The sequence below is a fragment of the Misgurnus anguillicaudatus genome, chromosome 15, assembly GCF_027580225.2.
Source record: "Misgurnus anguillicaudatus chromosome 15, ASM2758022v2, whole genome shotgun sequence".
Lineage (NCBI taxonomy): Eukaryota > Metazoa > Chordata > Actinopteri > Cypriniformes > Cobitidae > Misgurnus > Misgurnus anguillicaudatus.
The window spans coordinates 32185973-32205799 of NC_073351.2; the positions used below are offsets into that span (position 1 = coordinate 32185973).

Sequence of the window (19827 nt, forward strand, 5' to 3'; positions counted from 1 at the left end):
AGAGGAAAATAGCACCATCTGGACTTTTGGGAAATTACGGAAAAACTGAAAGGGGCAAAAACCCCTGGCAAGATTAACCCCAAAGCGAGAGAAAGAGAGAGAGACAGAGAGAGTTTGGCAATCTGCTGTTGTCTGGCTGGATCAGAAAGCACTCCAGCCTTAAGCTTTATACGGACGGGCACCAACAAGCACATAAGATCCAGCCAAACGACTTGACTGTTGCCCCTCGGGCCCCATTGAGTCCCCTCCAGCAAAACATACACCCCAAATCTTACTGTTTTTTTAATCCTTCATTTATTCAATATTTATGGATTTATTTGTTTACTTATTATTGTGCACTTTTAAAAAATAAAGGTCCCCAAAGATTTTTTGTCTGTATGTGTCTTTGCGGCACAAAATGTTTTTTGTAGTGAAAAATGGTTCTTCTCTGCAATGAATAAACCTTATTGGGCACATTTATTTATTTATGTTTTATTAAGATCACTAACCCTAAGTATTGAACTTTAACTTTGGCAAGGCAGGTTCCTTATGCCACATTTATACCCAAAAACAAATGATGTACTAAATAGCAAAAACAATAGATATCTCAAACGTTCACTTTTCTAATTATAGTTTGCCTAAAATCTTCACATTATAATACAGCTGTGTATTTGTTTGGGTATATAAAGAATTAATTCTCCATGAGGTTTGGTGTTTTCAGTCTCTTTGGACTTTGCAGGCGGCCTGAATCTGTTTTATCTCCAGTCTTTGTCTCATGGTTTATGGAAAATGACTTTGCTGAAATTTAAATGACTCTTTCATTACGGTTGTCAAGATTCATCTCCTTTGTGTTGTGCTGGTATGAGAAGTTATGCAAATAAAGTCATTTTACATCCTGTACAGTCAAGTTAGAGTAAGTCCAATTTTCCAGGAGTGTTTTAGTACTGAGATCATTATAAATTGAAGGTGAAGATGTTTTTAAAGTGTGATGGTCTGACAGTCAAAGGTCACGGTGGGGTTCAGTCTGATGTTGTTCTTTTTTTACAACATTGCTAATGTGCTTCATGTGCAAATAAATGGCTTATATCAAATGAGCCCAATCCCTTTCACACATACAGTCTTTGCTGGTAAATTGCAGTTAACAGGTCGTGTGTGAACAGAACCTTTCTGGTGGATCGGTGCTGCCAGTTTGCCAGTGGGAGAGGTTGCAAGATTACCAGTAATTAAAATTAAAATTAAAAAGAACGACGATGTCAAAACGCGCTGACAGCTTCATCATTTTTTGATACAGATGACGCAAATATATGGTAAGCTGTTTTAACTCATTCACCGCCAGCCTTTTTGAGAAAAGTTGCCCACCTGCATTTTTTGTGATTTTAACAAAATTTTCACAAAATTCCTTGCAGGAAAAATCATTTTCTATAAATATATAAACATACAAATTATATCAAATTAAAGAACACACCCTCTGCTTTCAAACAAACAATAAACAAACAAACAAACAAACAAAATGGGGAAAAAACGTTTCATTATATATTTACTTTTTCTACTTAATTTAACCACTGAAATATGGATATTTCTCTTCAGAAATACAACATTTTGAGCAAAAAGCTTAAAAAATTGCGTTTTTGTAAAGGAATTTATGTTAGAGATCAGACTCAGAATGACTATCAAACATAAAGACAGTTAAAATAAATCATTAACTCTTTTTAACTTCCGTTTTTGATACATTCGATTTGGGTATTACACTTTCACTTTGAAATTCGTCCAAAAAGGCATATTTATTAGTTAAATATGAACTCATAAATGATGAGATAACTCGTCAATGGCGGTGAATGAGTTAAAGCAACACTATGTAGTTTTTTTACCTTTAAATAATGTCTCTAAAATTATGTCAGTGATAGAACAACTTTTAACTGGACAAATTGTGCTGTTGCTGCAACCTGAGCAGCCTCCTAGCTGCTACAAGCACACTCTGAAAGTGGCGGTGGAGGGTAGAGCACACAGCCCCGCACCTCCCCCTGCCTGCAGAAGAGTGTCTGATACCAGGCACTGTTGCGCTTTTCAACCACATGGGGGAGCTGTAAGTCATTTTTACATGGAAACTACATAGTGTTGCTTTAAACAACTTTGGTGAAGAAATGTGGAGGGGGTAACATTTTTAACGCGTCATCTGTATCAAAACATTATGATTGGATAGAAAGTTTCCCTCACATTCTGACATCGCCCGTTCTAAACCTTGTTGGAAAAACCAGCATACCAGCAAGACCAGCATATGTTGTGTTTTGGTGCTGGTATGCTGGTGACCACGAGCTAAACCAGCAACAAACCAGCATGGGAATGATGCTGGTCTGTGTAGTTTTTTTTAATGCCAGTAATCCTTATTCTTCGTTCACACACATAGCCCTTACCAGTAAATTACTGGTAATCTTGTAACCTCTCTTGCTGGTGAATTGGCGGCAATGATTTACCGGAAAGGTTCACACACGATCTGTCATTTATCAGTACAGGCTGTATGTGTGAAAAGCAATGTTAGCTAACCTCTGTTTCGATTAAACTTTTAGATTTAGATTGAAAATGTAGATTTTTATATCTTTCGATCTTCTTTCCATGTTTGGGATCTGAGCATAGTTTGAGACATCTGCTGTTTGTAAACTGTTTACGAGACACGTGTGAAATTAAAGGGACACACTTTTTTTGAAAATATGCACATTTTCCAGCTCCTCTAGAGTTAAATGTTTGATTTTTACCGTTTTGGAATCCATTCAGCTGATCTCTGGGTCTGGCGGTACCACTTTTAGCATAGCTTAGCATAATCCATTGAACCTGATTAGACCATTAGCATTGCGCTAAAAATAATCAAAGAGTTTCGATATTTTGTCTATTTAAAACTTGACTCTTCTGTAGTTACATTGTGTACTAAGGCAGACGGAAAATTATAAGTTGTGATTTTCTAGGCAGATATGGCTACAAACTATACTCTTATTCTGGCGTAATAATCAAAGACTTTGCTGTTGTAACATGGCTGTAGGAGGCGCAATGATGTTGCGCAGCGGCCGAAAATAGTCCCCTTAGTAACTTTCAATAGTAGGGGACTGGTATCGGGCATTGTGTAGTGTCATTGCGCCTCCTGCAGCCATGGAGCTCCTTATTAATCTCTTCGCTGTTGAATGTTTGAGATATCATTTAGTGCTAATAGGATCTTTACAAGATAAAATACACAGATTAAGATATAAATTTTTGCATGTTTTGTGTTTAGGACTTTCATCTGCTGTACGAGGAGGCGAGGTATTACCAACTCACACCCATGATCAAGGAGCTGGAGAGATGGAAACAGGAACGAGAGCAAAGACGTCTATCGCAGCCGTGTGATTGTCTGGTGGTCCGTGTGACCCCTGACCTCGGTGAGAGAATCGCCCTCAGCGGTGAGAAGATCCTCATCGAGGAGATCTTTCCTGAGACCGGCGACGTCATGTGTAACTCCGTCAACGCCGGCTGGAATCAAGATCCTACCCACGTCATCCGTTTTCCACTGAACGGATACTGCAGGCTGAACTCAGTGCAGGTGAAACCATTCACACTACATACAGGTCGATGTATTTTTTTACGTTGGCACGTTTAGATGTCTGTGCAGCGAAGGCTTGTGTACAGGATCAACAAACTGAATATTTCAGATGTGTTTCATATGGGGAACGCTTTGTGAAGGGCTTCATTAAACTAATACCATTATATTTATAGAAATTTTCCTCACCCATCTTCTGTACTGGTTCTGGATTATTCCTTGTTAAATGCCATGTGCAATATTCACTATATGTTATAAATTTCCAGTAGTTCTCGTAGCAGTACTAGTCTTAACCTGTATGTGAACTGACAGCAGAAAACACACGACAGTGACATCACACACACATGCACCTGGCCACACCTCCTCACATTTCACGGAGAGAGAGAGACACATTATCCCATGAGCTACAAAAATATGTGCGAGACACATTTTTTAATTCCTGAAAAAACTGAGAGAGCAGACGAAAAAAGAGCGGCTAGAAAATGATATGCATAATTTACACGATTCCCCTTTTAAAAACCCAAGTTCTTCCTTAAAAAAAAGACTCCAATGTAACTGAGCCCAGAGCGGTTGAAATACATGTGTTGCATTTTTTAATACCGTACTTACACTTTATCAAACAGCCTCAACCCCTGTATTCTTTTTTTATAGATTTCTAAATGTCTTACAATATAATTAACCCTTAAACAGGCAATGTGCACCACGGGATACGCTCTCTTCAGTGTCTTGTTTGGGGCATAAAAAAGATTTTTCAATCAAATTCTTCTATCAGTTATCAAACCTTGGTCTGTCTTGAATATTTGGGTAACATTATTTGCTTCAAGTTTTTTTTTATCGATTGGTCAGCCCGACCTAAATCCAACATGGCCACCGGTTTTGCAGGACAGTCAGATTTTGTGGTAAATAAATGAATATAAATCTTACTTTTTTTCTCAAAAAAAAATATTAATACTGCTAATATTAATTGTGAACATTGTCTTAAGGTGCTGAAGAAGAAAATTCGGTTATATGTTATTTATATTGTTATTTAGCACATTTTGAAATATACGTATCCCCTGAGATACATTGCCTGATTAGGGTATAAAAAAAGGATTAACCACAATATTGCCTATCTTTGTATTTTGAGTTGAAAAAATTTAATAAATGATCCAATTTGCAGGTTAAACTGATATTCGTATATTTAGGTGACTGCATCTTAGCATTTTAACTGGATATTTTCTTTCGCGGCTTCACAACAGCTAATTTTATGATATAAGGAATGATAGGGAATATGAGTTATAGAGCCAATACCAATGAATTCTTCAGATTTTGAGAAAAGTGATGAAGATGAAATTTTTTGTGACAGTGCAGTGGTGTATTAGAACCAAGAAATGTAGGTAATTTTCCTCATGCCAGGCATGCATTCCTCTAAATTGCAGCCAATAAGAGGCCTCTGCATGAAACACATATAGACACATATAGATTACATTGAGGGGTAGTTCAGGTAGTATGCAAAATTAATCAATTCTTAAATAATTTACCAAACTAGTATTATCTAAAAAATATATATTTTTGCAGGTGGAGCAGAAAAAGCACCAACAAAGCCAATGAAGACATTTAAAAACTGCGCATTCTTAGTTAGGCCTACTTATATTTAGTTGTGTTATTTACATGCAATGTTACTAGTAAACCTGTTGTTTACACTGTTTAAAATGGATGAAAAAATATATATGGCATGTTTTAGAGCAAGAGAGGAAGTCAGAATCACATAATTTTTGCTGCAAATAAAAAATAAATTTTGATGACTTAATCCTTTTTTTATACCTTAATAGGGCAATGTATCCCGGGAGATACAACTCATAAAATCCTGAATATATCAAATATTTTAAAAATTCCAATGAATATCTATTACATAAGTCCAGATGATACAAAAAATGTCATGAAATGATTTTTTGCTCATCGTTTTCCACTCTTGCCTGTTTAAGGGTTAATTGGCTGCATCAACTAACACAACATTTCCCTTCTGTGTTTCCTCCAGAAGTTTGGACGCTATGAGTTTTCTCTTTTTTTATTCTTGCTGTCTGTTTCTTCTAAAACTAGTTGCTTTTTGTGAGCATATAAACCTGGACTTTATTTTACTTAAAAAAAAAAACTAATCTCTCTCTCTATCTCTTACTAAATGTGGGTCTTTTTGCATGTTATCTGTTTTGTAAAAGTACAAGAAGACATCCAAAGGTGACTTATATAATCTAGTGAGCTGTCAGGCAATAAGAAAGATCTCTACAATAACTTATTTATTACTCTTTAAACATCATAATCAGTTGCATTCTGCGATTGTCTTACTTAGGGTGCACATGATACGTAGATATCTTAAATGTCAGTATAATGTGGCTGTCTATCATATGATTTCATGATGATGATTTTAGTATAATACAGCGCAGAGCTTGTGTCCTATTCTCATCCCTTAAACATTATTTTCAGTATGTGTGCCCATACAGCAAAAAAAAATAAATAAATGTTTAAATATAATTTTAAATATATTTCAAAAATGGCTAGAAATATATTTACTGAAATATATTTTGAAATATGTTTACAAAAATGTTTTTTTCACCAATATATTTTTTGTCATTTTTGTATTTTAAATTGGAAGAAACAACATATTTTTTCAACTGCAAAAATATACTTATAATTGTATATTTTATACTTTCTACAAAATGTATTTTATTTAGCATATTTTAAACACATTTTTGGCCAAAGAAATGTGTTTTTTGTCGTATGGGTGTTCCCTAGGTTGGACCCCATGACCTTACACTGCAAAAAAATGACTTTCTTACTCAGTATTTTTGTCTTGTTTTTTGTACAAATTTGTAAAATATTTAAATTAAGATGCATTATCTTCACTGCAATTTTTTTTTATAAATCTGCCAATGGGATAAGCAAATTTTTCTTGAATTTAGTGTTTAAGAAAAATGTTCACGATTTTTTTGCTTAACCCATTGGCTGATTTCTTTATGTTATGCACAAAATCACTTATATTTGATATCTTTGGTCTAAAAACTAGCCTTGATTTAAGAATTTTTTGATATTTTAACTAACAACAAGACAATTTTTTCCTTTGAAAATCATTTTTTGCAGTGTCGATGAGCAAAATGACCTAAGAAAATAAGTCTAATTTCTGGACGGGAAGTGTACAGTTTGAGGGAATTTGTGTTTAGAGCAGGCAAGAAAGTCTGCCAATGGTGTGAGAAAACAAATCTTGAAATAAGTTAACTTATTTCTTAAACACTTAATTCAAGAAAAAATTCTCACCACATTGGCAGATTTTTTTTGCTTGTTTTAAGCACAAATTCACTTAAATTGTAAATTTTTTGTCTAAAAACTAGAATTATTTTCTTGGTCATTTTACTCATCAAAAAATATATTTTGATTTAAGAAAAAAACAAGATAAAAATAAGACGTACAGTGCAAAAATTATTTTCAAGAAATACTTTTCTTAGTATTTTTGATTTGTTTTCAGTAAAAATATCAAAAAATTCAATCAAGATGCTTTTTCTCGATAAGCAAAACAACCCAAGAAAATAAGCCTAGTTTTTAGAACAAATATATCAAATTTAAGGGATTTTGTGCATAAAACAAGCAAAAAAAATCTGCCAATGGGGTAAAAAAAATTCTTGAAAATTTTTCTTAAACACTAAATTCATGAAAAAAAATCAAGAAAAAATTGCTTACCCCATTGGCAGATTATTTTGCTTGTTTTGTGCACAAAATCACTTACCTTTGATGTTTTTTGGTATAAAAACTAGATTTATTTTCGTGGGTCGTTTTGCTCATCAAGAAAAAGCAACTTAATTTAAGAATTTTAAGATATTTTTTACTGAAGACAAGACAAAAATACATAGAAAATAATTTTTTGCAGTGTAAGAAAGTAATTTTTTGCAGAATACGCGCTGCTGATGAAATGCACTGAGCTATATATTAACACATCATTTGTGTTAAAAGAACTCCTCGCATCAGTTTTAAAAGTGTAAACATTTAAAGATTTTATATCTGAAAGGGTTTTACAGGCTGTTGTAGTTTCGGGACCGGATGGGTGGAGACTCCTGCAGGTGTAGGGTGTGTTTCTTTCAGAAGACCTGATGAACAGACTCATAATCCTGCTTCACTATACAACACAATACAACACAACCGTGATCTTATTACTGACTGTAGCCGTCACTGCAGGCGTCTAACCACACCTCACATGTGAGCCTTTATACACCCTGAAGAGGTTTTGTGCTGAGATTTAGGTGTGTGCGTGTGTAAATACATATCTATATATCATAAACAGAGATTTAAAGATTTTCAAATAAGACAGATGATAGATTCTGAAATCACTTCTGTGTTGATGTGTTGTTGGTTTGTTAACCTTCATTACTAATGTTTATGAACCGTCAAGATTTCTTTCAAGAATGGGTCTTGTTTAGCTTGAGAAAGTGAGAGAAGAATTGAAAGCACCTGCCTGGAGAGAGACAAAGAGAGATTGAATGAGTCTGAAGTGAGATTTCAGGCATTGAGGAAGGTGGCAGCTGAGCGGATGAGAACTGGTTGAAAGAGGAAAAAACATTTGGTCAACACCTTACACATGCACACACACACACTGTGTAAAAGCTGAGCTGTCTGACTCAGTCCATATCTCACAGTGATGGAGAGCCTGAATCAACACCGACGTCGTTGAACTTCCATCAAATTGATAGATGTTGTGCCATTGAGAGAGAGAGAGAAAGAGACACGACACAGAGCAGGTTACACACACGTTGTGTTTCTGTCGTTGTAGTTTCTCCAGTAAAGTGTGCATTAACTGTGAGTACAGATATGATTTGTGATGATTTATGAGACTCAGTCCTGCATTTAAATGCTGTGCATCATGCTCAATGATGGCTATATTCAATCATCATCTGATGTTCAGATGATTATGATGGACAGTGACTTCTGATGTAAACATACAACACTAAGAACAGCAGTGAAACTTTCAGCTGAAGTTGTGAGCAGATGGCTGATCTCAGAACAGATTATTCACTGACTTAAGTCTAAATGAATCGTTAACTGTGACTGAACCTAAAATGAGCTTGCGCTGCAAAAAAATGACTTTCTTAGTGTTTTTGTCTTGTTTTCAGTAAAAATATTAAAAAAATTCTTAAATTAAGACGTATTTTCTTGATGAGCAAAATGACCTAAGAAAATAAGTCTAGTTTTTGGACAAAAAATACGTTTATTCAGGGTTCCTACACCTTAGTAAAAACCTTTCAAGGACTTTCCAGGTCCGATACCCTCAAATTCAAGGACTAAATGTGGGGACACATTTCAAGTGAGAGCAAGGTTACATCGTGTTACCTTTTAAGATACATTGTTACAGTTCCCTTTCAAGGGAACTCGCGCTGCGTCACTGCGGTGACACTTTGGGGACGCCTCCAGGGGTAAGTGCGTCTGAATGTGTATATCAAATTCAACCAATGGTGAGGCTTAACGACAAAGACAGGGTGACGCGGGAGCCAGGAAGTATATCACTATCTGAAATATTGCCAAAGACGGCGTTACAGGGACGCAGGAAGTATGGCAAGAGAGACGCAGCGTCTCGTTCCCTTCTCAGGAAACAACAGTTACATACGTAACCCGAGACGTTTTCATGTGTCAAACACAACTATGCAAAAAAGCATTTTGGTATGAATCAACATTCGCACAGAAGATATAAACATTTAAAGCGAACAGTTTAGCACGTGTGCTTAAAAAGTCTAGAATTTTTATGAAATTATCCTACACTACACAGGAATAATATGGATTTTTTTCAGAAAACTTCTTGCATAAATAGATTCAAGCACTTTCAATGACCTGTATCTATGTATGAATATTTTTATGTAAAAGTTCTCAGGGCCTTGAATTTTATCTAAAGTTTAGTTTCATGTGCTCACGTGAAACTTTCATGTGCTAATGCAAAACCTTCATGTGCAGAATTTTTTTTAAGTTTAGTTTCACGTGAACACACGAAACTAAACTTTCGCTTGCACGTGCGCGCGCGATAGTTCACGTGAGCACGCGATAGTTTCACGTGAGCACGCAAATCTAATCGTAAAAAAAATTCTGCACATGAAGGTTTTGCGTGAGCACATGAAAGTTTCACGTGAGCACATGAAACTAAACAGTAGATTTTTTTACTCCAATGTCACCTTAGGGGCTCGGTACAAAATCACTTAAATTTGATATTTTTGGTCTAAAAACTAGAGATATTCATGGGTCGTTTTGCTCATTGAGATAAAACATCTTAATTTAAGAATTTTTTGATTTTTTTACTGAAAACAAGACAAGAAGATTTTTTTTCTTGAAAATCATTTTTTGCAGTAAAGGATTTCAAGAACCAGTGGGAACCCTGTAAATTAGTGCTTAAAACAAGCAAAAAAAAAAAAAAATCTGCCAATGGAATAAGAAAAAAATTCTTGAAATAAGTTAACTTTTTTCATAAACACTTAAATCAAGAAAAATTTTCTTATTCCATTGGCAGATTTTTTGGGCTTGTTTTAAGCACAAATTTGCTTACAGTTTTTCTGAATTGCTAAAACACATTTTTTGAAACCATCACTCATTTTCTCAAAACCTAAAACACAAAACACAATTTCAAACACAATTTACAGAACCCCTCACTCTTCTAGCAAAATCAAACAATACCTTCAAAACCTTTTCACTTGTACTCAAAATCAAACTAAGCTTTCAAATCATACACACATAAGTCTATAATATAAAACACTACAGAGCATCCATTAGACACTACCTTAAAAAATGGAAAACACAACATTCAGACATCTGCTTACAGAAAAATACATGTTTATTGTACGTAACAACACATTTGACAAATACTGTTAAAAATCTATATTACTGTAATCAGAAGTTTATTTCAGTGAATATAGTAAATACTTTACTGTAAGTACTGCAAGTAATAGTACGTTTTCAATATTACTGTAAGCAGCACTTGTATTTTGTAAAAAGTCAACAATCCAACTGCATTTTTTGGCAGTTGCATCGTCTCTGGTGTCATTTTCTTCCTCATACTCTTCATCTGCCTCTCAGGTGGTTTCCAATCCACACAATTGGAAAAAATACCATTAGATAAAAGTGTGTAGAATTTTGAGTTGTTGTGTTTAATCGATGATAACGGTGTTGTAGTTGTGTTCAACTTTTGCCTACCTGTGTTTAGCATTTATAAAACAAGTTCATTGCAGTGTGAAATGTGTGTTTTAGTGAGAAGTTTGTGTTTAGTGTTTTGCAAAAAGAGTGCATGATTTGACAAAAGGGTCTAGGCCACTATGAATTTGGTTCAGAGATTGGGGTTTAGTGTTTTAGCAATTCAGAAAAACTGTAAATTATATATGTTTTGTCTAAAAACTAGACTTATTTTCCTAGGTAATTTTGCTCATCAAGACAATGTAAGAATATTTTTGATATTTTTACTAAAAAAAGACAAAAAAACTAAGTAAGAAAGTCATTTTTTGCAGTGTGGTGTTTAGTGTGTGACTATCTGGTCCTGATGATGTTAAAGTCCCTCTGAGAGACAAACGCTTGTTCTCTGATTGTCTTTGCCAGGAGTGACACAGACTCCTGCTGTATGTGCGATGCTCCTGTGAGGGTTTCTTTAATCTTTCGCTGTTAATGTCATGTATCTGAGGTTTGAAAATGTGAACGGCAGGAATCTATGAGGAGGGTGGGGTGCAATGATTAATTGACCGCTTCATGTTCATACCCCTCTGGGGCTATTACAGACATGATCAAACACACTTCTAATGTGTGACTTATACTGTGTTTGGGTGTGTAGTGTGTGTTCAGCTCAACAGAGGGTGTTTGCCTGACAGGAGGTGTTGTTAAGTTTGTTTTGGCTGATGGAAGGTGCAGCTTTATTAATGGAGGGTGTGTGTGACAGGAGTTGTAGAGTGTGAATTTGTGTAATTGCTTGTGATATGTGAAGAGTTCAGATGCAGAAGCCTCTACATGCATCTGACATGTTTTTGTGCACTGCAAAAAATGATTTTCAAGAAAAAAATTCTTAGTATTTTTTGTCTTGTTTTCAGTAAAAATATCTGCCAATGGGGTAAGCACATTTTTCTAGAATTTTTCTTGAATTTAATGTTTAAGAAAAATGTTTAAGATTTTTTTTGCTTACCCCATTGCCAGATTTTTTTGCTTGTTTTATGCGCGAAATCGCTTAAATTTAATATTTTTGGTCTAAAAACTAGACTTATTTTCTTGGGTCTTTTTGCTCATCAAGAAAAAGCATCTTAAATTAATAATTTTTAGATATTTTTACTGAAAACAAGAAAAAAATGCTAAGAACATTTTTTTGCAGTGTGTAAATGTTAATTTAACATTTACAAGACCATGGACCACAAAACGAAGAGTCCATTTTTGAAATTGAGATTTATATATCATCTGAAAGATGAATAAATAAGCTTTGCAATGAAACATTCGGCTCCTCTTCTTTGTTTATGGACATGATGAATCACCCAAAGACAAATTACGTTTGTCAAACTTTTTCCGGGAAAACCCTACAGCTCAAATTATAAATCATTATTAGAAACTTACCATTGTGAATTGGGGCAAGGTAAGGAGACACTGACTTTTTGCCTACATATTCAATAATATCCACTTTTCTTGAAAATATCCTCATTTTCCAGCTCCCCTAGAGTTAAACATTTGATTTTTAGCGTTTTGGAATCCATTCAGCTGATCTCCGGGTCTGGCGCTACCACTTTTAGCATAGCTTAGCATAATCCATTAAATCTGATTAGACCATTAGCATCGCGCTCAAAATAACCAACGAGTTTTGATATTTTTTCTATTTAAAACTAAACTTAAAACTTTCCTATTTTCTTACTTAGTATTTTTGTCTTGTTTTCAGTAAAAATATCTAAACATTCTCAAATTAAGATGTATTTTCCTGATAAGCAAAATGACCTAGTAAAATATGTCTAGTTTTTAGACAAAAATATAAACTTTAAGTAAATTAGTGCTGAAAGCAAGCAAAAAAAAATCTGCCAATGAAATAAGAAATATTTTCTTAAAATAAGTTTACTTTTTCATAAACACTTAATTCAAGAACATTTTTCTTCATCCATTGGCAGATTTTTTTTGCTTATTTTAAGCACTAATTTTTTTAAATTAAGAATGTTTAGATATTTTTACTGAAAACAAGACAAAAATACTAATTAAGAAAGTAATTTTTTGCAGTGCATTATCTCTTCACTGCAAAATGATTTTCAAGAAAAACATTTCTTAGTATTTTTGTCTTAAATTAAAATGCTTTTTCTTGATGAGCAAAACAACCCAAGTAAACAAGTCTAGTTCTTAGACCAAAAATATCAAATTTAAGTAATTTTGTGCATAAAACAAGCAACAAAAAAATCTGCCAATGGGGTAAGCAAAAAAATCTTGAACATTTTTCTTAAACACTAAATTCTAAATTCTTTTTGCTTGTTTTATGCACAAAATCACTTAAATTTTTTTGGTCTTAAAACTAGACTTATTTTCTTGGGTCGTTTTGCTGATCAAGAAAAAGCATCTTAATTTAAAAAAATAGATATTTTAACTGAAAACAAAACAAGACAGAACATTTTTTCCTGAAAATCATTTTTTTCAGTGTTTATTATCTCTTATTAGCTCTTCATGTTCAAAATATAATATAAAAGCTCACTTGTATAACATAAATTAATAATTAATTATTTACTGAATTTCTCCTTCTTCAGACTGAAACAAAGACTCATCTAATTTCATTTCATTTCAAGTTTTGACCCTCTGTGCTTTCTGTCTGCACAGGTTTTGGAGCGTCTCTTTCAGAAGGGTTTCAGTGTGGCGGCGTCCTGCGGCGGCGGAGTCGACTCCTCACAGTTCAGCGAATATGTGCTGTGTCGCGAGGACAGGCGGAGTCAGACGATGAACACGCCCATCAGGATAAAACAGGAACCGCTGGACTAAAGAGACATTCAAGGCCCTCGGCCCCTGACCGAACTACACAAACACACAGACTCTTCAAAGTTCAGCTTTTAAAAGGGGAATGTAATGTATCACACTCAAACCACTGACGCAAACCCCAAAGAACTGAAGCGGGAACAGCACGGCATCATCATTTCCTGTTCCTCCTCAATCCACCAATCAGAGGACGTCCCTAGTCCAGATGTGATGCAGGCCCGCCTGTATCTTTAATTTCCTCGTGACGATTTAAAGGTGGTGAGGACACTACCGGACACCCAAAAAACCATCGCTTAAACGGCAAAGAAAGCACTGAAGCCAAAATCAGGGGTCGGGGGTCAACTTATGCCACACGGATAGTTTTTAAGTTCATTGTTGTTTATAAAAACGACTTTTTCACACCTTATAGCAACACGTTGTATGCAGTTATCAGTACTAAGAATCCGTTTTTGTGTTATGCTTTGTTAGATGAAGGATGATGGGATTGGAGGCATTACGATTGAGAGCTTTTCCTGGCAGCGCTCACAGAAACAGTATTACGCCCTCCGGCAGCGCTCTGGGCTTTAATGCATGTGCAGAAGGCTTCTTTGTTTAAAAGAGCCGCAAGCAAACGTGGATATCACGAACCCTGCGTTCAAAAATAAGTGAAACTATGGGAGGATTGTCATAATTATATCATTAGATGTTTGAAATTTATATAAGCTCTCAGTGTCGGATCAAAACTAAATGGACATGTGAAGAACAAAATCTTTTAAGGGCAAAATAGTCGCACGTATGATTGTGTCTAGATAACATTTCCATTTAGGTTTAACAGCATACTTTGCACTTGAACTCAGCTCAGACATCGAGCGAGTGTAAAAACAAGCAGCCAGAGTGTTTAAAGATTCAGTGGAAATAATTTTAACTTTCAGCTCGTGACAGAATGAGGCTATGTAACTATGACGCATTAATTTTTTAAACCATCTTTGTGAATAATCCTTATTCATTACCCCAATTTATCAGGTCACTTTTTCGATTTGTTTGAAGTTGTCGGCTTTCTGTTTTTGATGTCAAAATGTCGTCAGATAATTAATTGTGAGTAAATGACAGATATGTTGTGACTGAACAAAGTGATTCTTTTATGCTAGAAGTCAAATGTGTCTGTACAATGAATGTGACTTCTTGTGCATTTGTCTCGAGTTAAAACCATCTTAAAGTCCCAGGACGCAGGCTGACGCAACAAAAGTTGCAGAAGCGTCTACACTGCAAACGGCGGATGCAACTTTACGCACTGCATTTTCCCTGTCTGTCTAAAGTACAATTTCATTTACAAATATGACAAAATGACTGCTATTAAGTTGATTTGTTATGTATTATAATAGTTTTCTCTCGATGATGATGCAGGCCAGCTTAACTCATCAAAGGTTGTGTATGCAGCTGTGTAATATTATGTATTAAAATTGTTTCACTAATCTAAACCAGACCAATTAAAATCAGTTTTTACACCAATAGGTTCATGAATGAGTTGCTGAAAATCTCACCGTAGACAACATTGCAGTGTTGTAGTCCAACTCAAGTCCGAATCAAGACCAGAGATCTGGGGCCTCATTTATAAAATGCTTCGTAGAAACCATCCTACATTTGATCTTACGATCATTTATCAAAAATGCGTACGTGTGATTCATAAACAGAATGTGCGCATGGGTGATTCTCACGAAAACTTGGTTTTAAAAATGTCAAGCATGAAAATGTATAAATTGCTTACATTTACTTTTTTTCCCACCAGACATTGAAAAACAAAGTCTGGAGTAAATGGGAACATTAATTTAAAAACTTTTACTTATCATTTAAAACTTTTTGTAACATAATTAAAAAAAATAGTCCTAAAAAATCTCATTACCGCAACAGTCAGAAAACATCATATTTTCAAAATGACATGACAAACCTGAAAGAACATAATTTGGAGATTCTGCACATGCATTTAAAATCAAAGTATTATGCTTCTATTAATTAAATTAACATTTAATAAGCATCTGTTGCGGTAATGATAATCAAAATGTCGTGTAAGCATTCTGACAAGACAATATTTCAAATTAACTGTAAAAAATGATCTTACCTGGTAGCCATCTTGAAGTAACTGGTCCATGTGCTTGGTCACTCAAAATCAAACTTTATTAAAATTCTGTATGTGTGCTTAAACTGTTCTCAAAAGGTGTTGCGGAGGATGAGAACATCAGGCATGGACACATCATTTTCCTAATTTTTCTTCACTATTATTATACATGAATATTCAGTAAATATTTTTTCTGTCATCTAAAGTAGTCTAGCAAAACATCCATTTAGTTTTTTTTCTTAATATTTTTGTGTTAATTTGATTAAATTACAACATAACGCATGTTCAAACACAGCCGGACACATTGCGGTAATGAGAATTTCAGCAGAAAATGAGATAAAATTTCCAATTATAAATTCTTATGTTGAAATCACACATTGTGCAAGGTAGAACACAGTATTGTGTTAATTCTGATGCTTTTTAATGTTACTATATTACACATTTTAAAGCTAAAATCATTAGTGCCGTGGTGTTTCAATGGTTTCGTGAGAATCACATGCATACCCATTTCTTTCAGATGTAAAATTTATAAATCACAAATGATCTTAAACTTGTGCGCAGCTGAGCAGGCACACCTGGATTAATCAGTTTGTTTGTGACTACTGAGGTCAGGCACACTTGGATTAACCAGTTTGTCCAATAATGGCAGACAGGAAACAAGGAGCTGGCTGAAGTTCAGGAAGTAGTGCAGCTGGGCATAAAGCCTATTAATATCATAGACATATAAAAGAGCGCTTGTTGATGTTTAAACACAATTTTGAGCAGGAAGAATGGCTTATATTTCCAAAAACCTGCAGCAATCAAACAAACAAAAGTGCGTACTTCTGCTCAGACCCTGACGTGGCGCTAAGCACTTTTCCACGTCAAAGACAGTTTTTATAAATATGGACTTTGCCGTGGATTTTTGCGTACGCACACTTATCGATCAAATCTGTGCATACGCACGCTTTATAAAGTGTCGAGTCCTCTGGTCTTGTTCTCGACTCTGACTCGACTACAAGCCTGCAACAATTTCATGTGGGTAACATCACACGGGTCTCGTGCCACATCATCGAGATCCAGAAGAATACAAATGGCTTTAGGTTTGTGTAATTGAAATGCTGTTTCTTCTCACCCAAGTCAAACCAAAAGAGTCTGATCTGTCCAAGCAAAATCTTGTTTAATCTTGAGATTTATTAATGTCACCGCTCTATTTGTGTTAAGCTGTATAATGTAGTTTTGTTTGCCACTTGTTTAAGTGTCCGCAGTCGAGGTGTCTCGTTCAGGCCGGAGGCTTCAGGCGGAACTGGACCTCCACAGGGAAACCCACTCGAGCGGGGCTTTGTTCTAACACAGAGCTGGTCCACTTCTGTCATCCAGCCACCACAGAGACAGAGAGAGAAAGAGAGAGAAAGAGAGAGAGAGAGAATGGCCAAACACTCATTCATGTGCCGAAGGGTGTGTGTGTGCGTGCGCGTGTGTGTGTCTCAACATTCATACATTCCCAGCGCTCTATGTTTAATACAAAACTGCTCAGATCAAATGGACTTTGTAACAATGAATCCCAACATGGATAAAGTTTGGGAGTTTTCATTAAAATGTGTTTTAATCTACATGCAAAATCCATATACTGACCATTATTACCTGATGTACAATCTAATTGTGTCTCCAGTGACTAGCAATGGCGGAGCGACCCAATCTCGTTCATTTCAATGGAAGCTTGGAGCAACACGAGTGACCATTGGCGACAGGAAGTGGTTGTGTCCAGCCACACGACAAAGTTAAGAACAGTCAAAGATATTTTAACAAAAATGCGTCACCGCTATTGCTATCATTATGTCATTATGGCTTCCAGTCCCGCCTTCCAGTAAAAAGAGCCAATCGTCAACCGTTAAAGAATGACACCTTCTAGGGGAGGGACTTTGTGCATGCGCAGTATCTGACAAGTCTGGCTTTAGCAAGACCTGGGCTGCGTTCAGCCCCGACAAAACGTTGCACAACGTTTATTAAACAAAAACGGTGATGCATTGAACACCCTGTTGTGATGACGTTCAACCCGGAAACCGTAGCAAAACGTTGCGCACCGGTGTGAGATTGAACGTGCCCCTGGAGGCATTGCAAACATGGCGGCGCAGTGACACGACTTCCTTAAAAAAAGACTTTGGAACAGTTCAACTTTATGCATGACGAGCGACTTTCGGGGGCGTCTACCCATAGTGGCGTTTCCATCGAAACATAAAATGAATATTTTCAAAATTCGCAAAAAAGACAAAGAAACAAATGCGAGTTAGGTACGTTTCCATCAGTTGTTAGAGCGAATAACGGTGGTATTGGTAACCCAGTAACCAAGAGTTAATAAAACAAGGCACACTTAGGACTGCATTTAATAATTTGGCAAGTTATACATTTACTAGCAGTGCAGCTTGTAATTGTCAAACTGAATGATGTGCACAGAAGAAGAAATACAGAATTTTTGATGAACAGCAAGGGCATACAGACTACCGGCACATCTGGGAACTTGACTGTAAATTTCGTCGCCGCCCCTTTTTGGGGGAAAACAAACCAGACTTCCCATTGACTTGCATGCAAAATAGCGGAGCAAAGCAACGTTTGTGCACAGCCGGCAGGCGTGAATGACTTGTGAAGTCACTCAGATTAAACATTTGGAGTATTTATCTGTCCACCCTGCCTGCCGTGGAGCCCAAAAGATACATTAACACATTTAATTTGGTCAATGTAAAATGTCCCTTTTATTCTCCCAGCGTCAAATTTGTTTAGCAACGCCATCCAGTGATTGCTGGAAATATCACTAAGCCAGTTAGTTGTATGATTGGATGGAAAAGTGCACTAAGTACTCTAAATATAAAGACATAATATATAAATACGAAGTAACTTTCAAATACGAAGTAAAATCATTCACTTGCTTCCCCGTTGACTCGGTACGAGTAAATGTCCGGGTAAGACACCCCTGGCCAATGGGGAGCGTTGTTACACAAATTTGACGCTGTGAGAATAAAAGGGACATGTTTTTATATTCAACAAATTAAATGTATTAATGTATCTTTTGCGCTCTATGGCAGATAATTACTCAACATGTTTGATCTGAGTGATTTCTTAGGTGGTTTGCGCCTGTCGGGTGTGTGCGTGCGTTGCTATGTTCCGCTATTTTGTGTGGAAGTCAATGGGAGGTCTGGTTTGTTTTCCCCCAAAAGTGGGCGTGAACCTGTTCAGAGACATTCTATGACGTTGCGCCGGTTGTGCGTATTGCGAAGACGTCAAGCCCCATATATGGTAAAGACAACGACAGCGGAAACAGTTAGGCAGTCAGTCTCATGGGTTAAATTTTCGTGTTACTTGCACAAGTTTCTATAAATGGTTTTTCGTGTCCGTTGCACGACTTTCTTTTTCGTGTCATTTTATGTATTGTTTTTCCTACCATTGTTGCTTGGGGTTGGGTTTAGAATAACTTTCTGTTACATTTTTAGACATCCTAACCCAAACCCCAACTCCAGGCTACAATAGTTTTAAAAGTGGAAGAAAAACATTCAGAAACCAATACATAAAAGTACATCCTAATCCAAACCCCAAATCTAACCCCAACCCCAAGCGACAATGATTTAAAAATAGGAAAAGAGCAATGCATAGAATGACATGAGGGGAGGTCGTGCCACGGACACGAAAAACTATTTATAGAAATATTTATGTTACACGAAAAAGAAAATTAATCACATTTTTCGTGACTATAAGATAACTTGCCGTGAGATTATGTTGTCCTAAAAAATGCTGGGTTATTTTCAACCAAGCTTTTGGGTCAAACTCAACCAATTGGGTCAAATTAACTCAGAAAATGTTAATTTTTGACCCAACAATGGGTGAAAGCAACCCAGCATTGGTTAAACAAGTTAAGTTCATCCTTTATGAGAGAGCTTTGTTTTCAACAATAATTCTGCATCGATTTTCTTTAATTGACAGTTCATCATGTGCATAATCATCTGTTGACCAATGAGAACCGGTCATGCTTTGAGAAATCCAATTGGCTGCATTCCTGCTTGATTTCAAACGGCTTTCTGCACACCTACTATCTGTATCTTGTGCATTTATATCTGTCATATTATAAATATCATATGTCATATTATAAATTTCAGACAGTACCATGAAGTTTTCACAAATTGAATGATGGTTTAAATAAAAAATCAGCAAAGCAATATGATACATAACCTGAAAGCCACAAACGTCTACCAAGGTGAAAATT

General features: G+C 35.8%; 1 protein-coding gene across 3 annotated transcripts in view; it reads left to right on the top strand.

Annotated features, from left to right (window-relative positions):
* Positions 1–18056, top strand: part of LOC129418927 (BTB/POZ domain-containing protein kctd15) — a 35020-nt gene extending 16964 nt beyond the window's left edge. For 2 of the 3 annotated variants that reach the window (XM_055173898.2, XM_055173897.2), the window contains exons 4-5: positions 3239–3544; positions 13352–18054. In XM_055173898.2, coding sequence (XP_055029873.2) covers positions 3239–3544; positions 13352–13510 — 465 coding nt within the window. In that variant the 3' untranslated portion in view covers positions 13511–18054. Of the gene's footprint in view, positions 1–3238; positions 3545–13351 lie in introns of all 3 variants that reach the window. The other variant, XM_055173896.2, reaches the window with a different exon arrangement.
* Positions 18057–19827: the final 1771 nt, after the last annotated feature.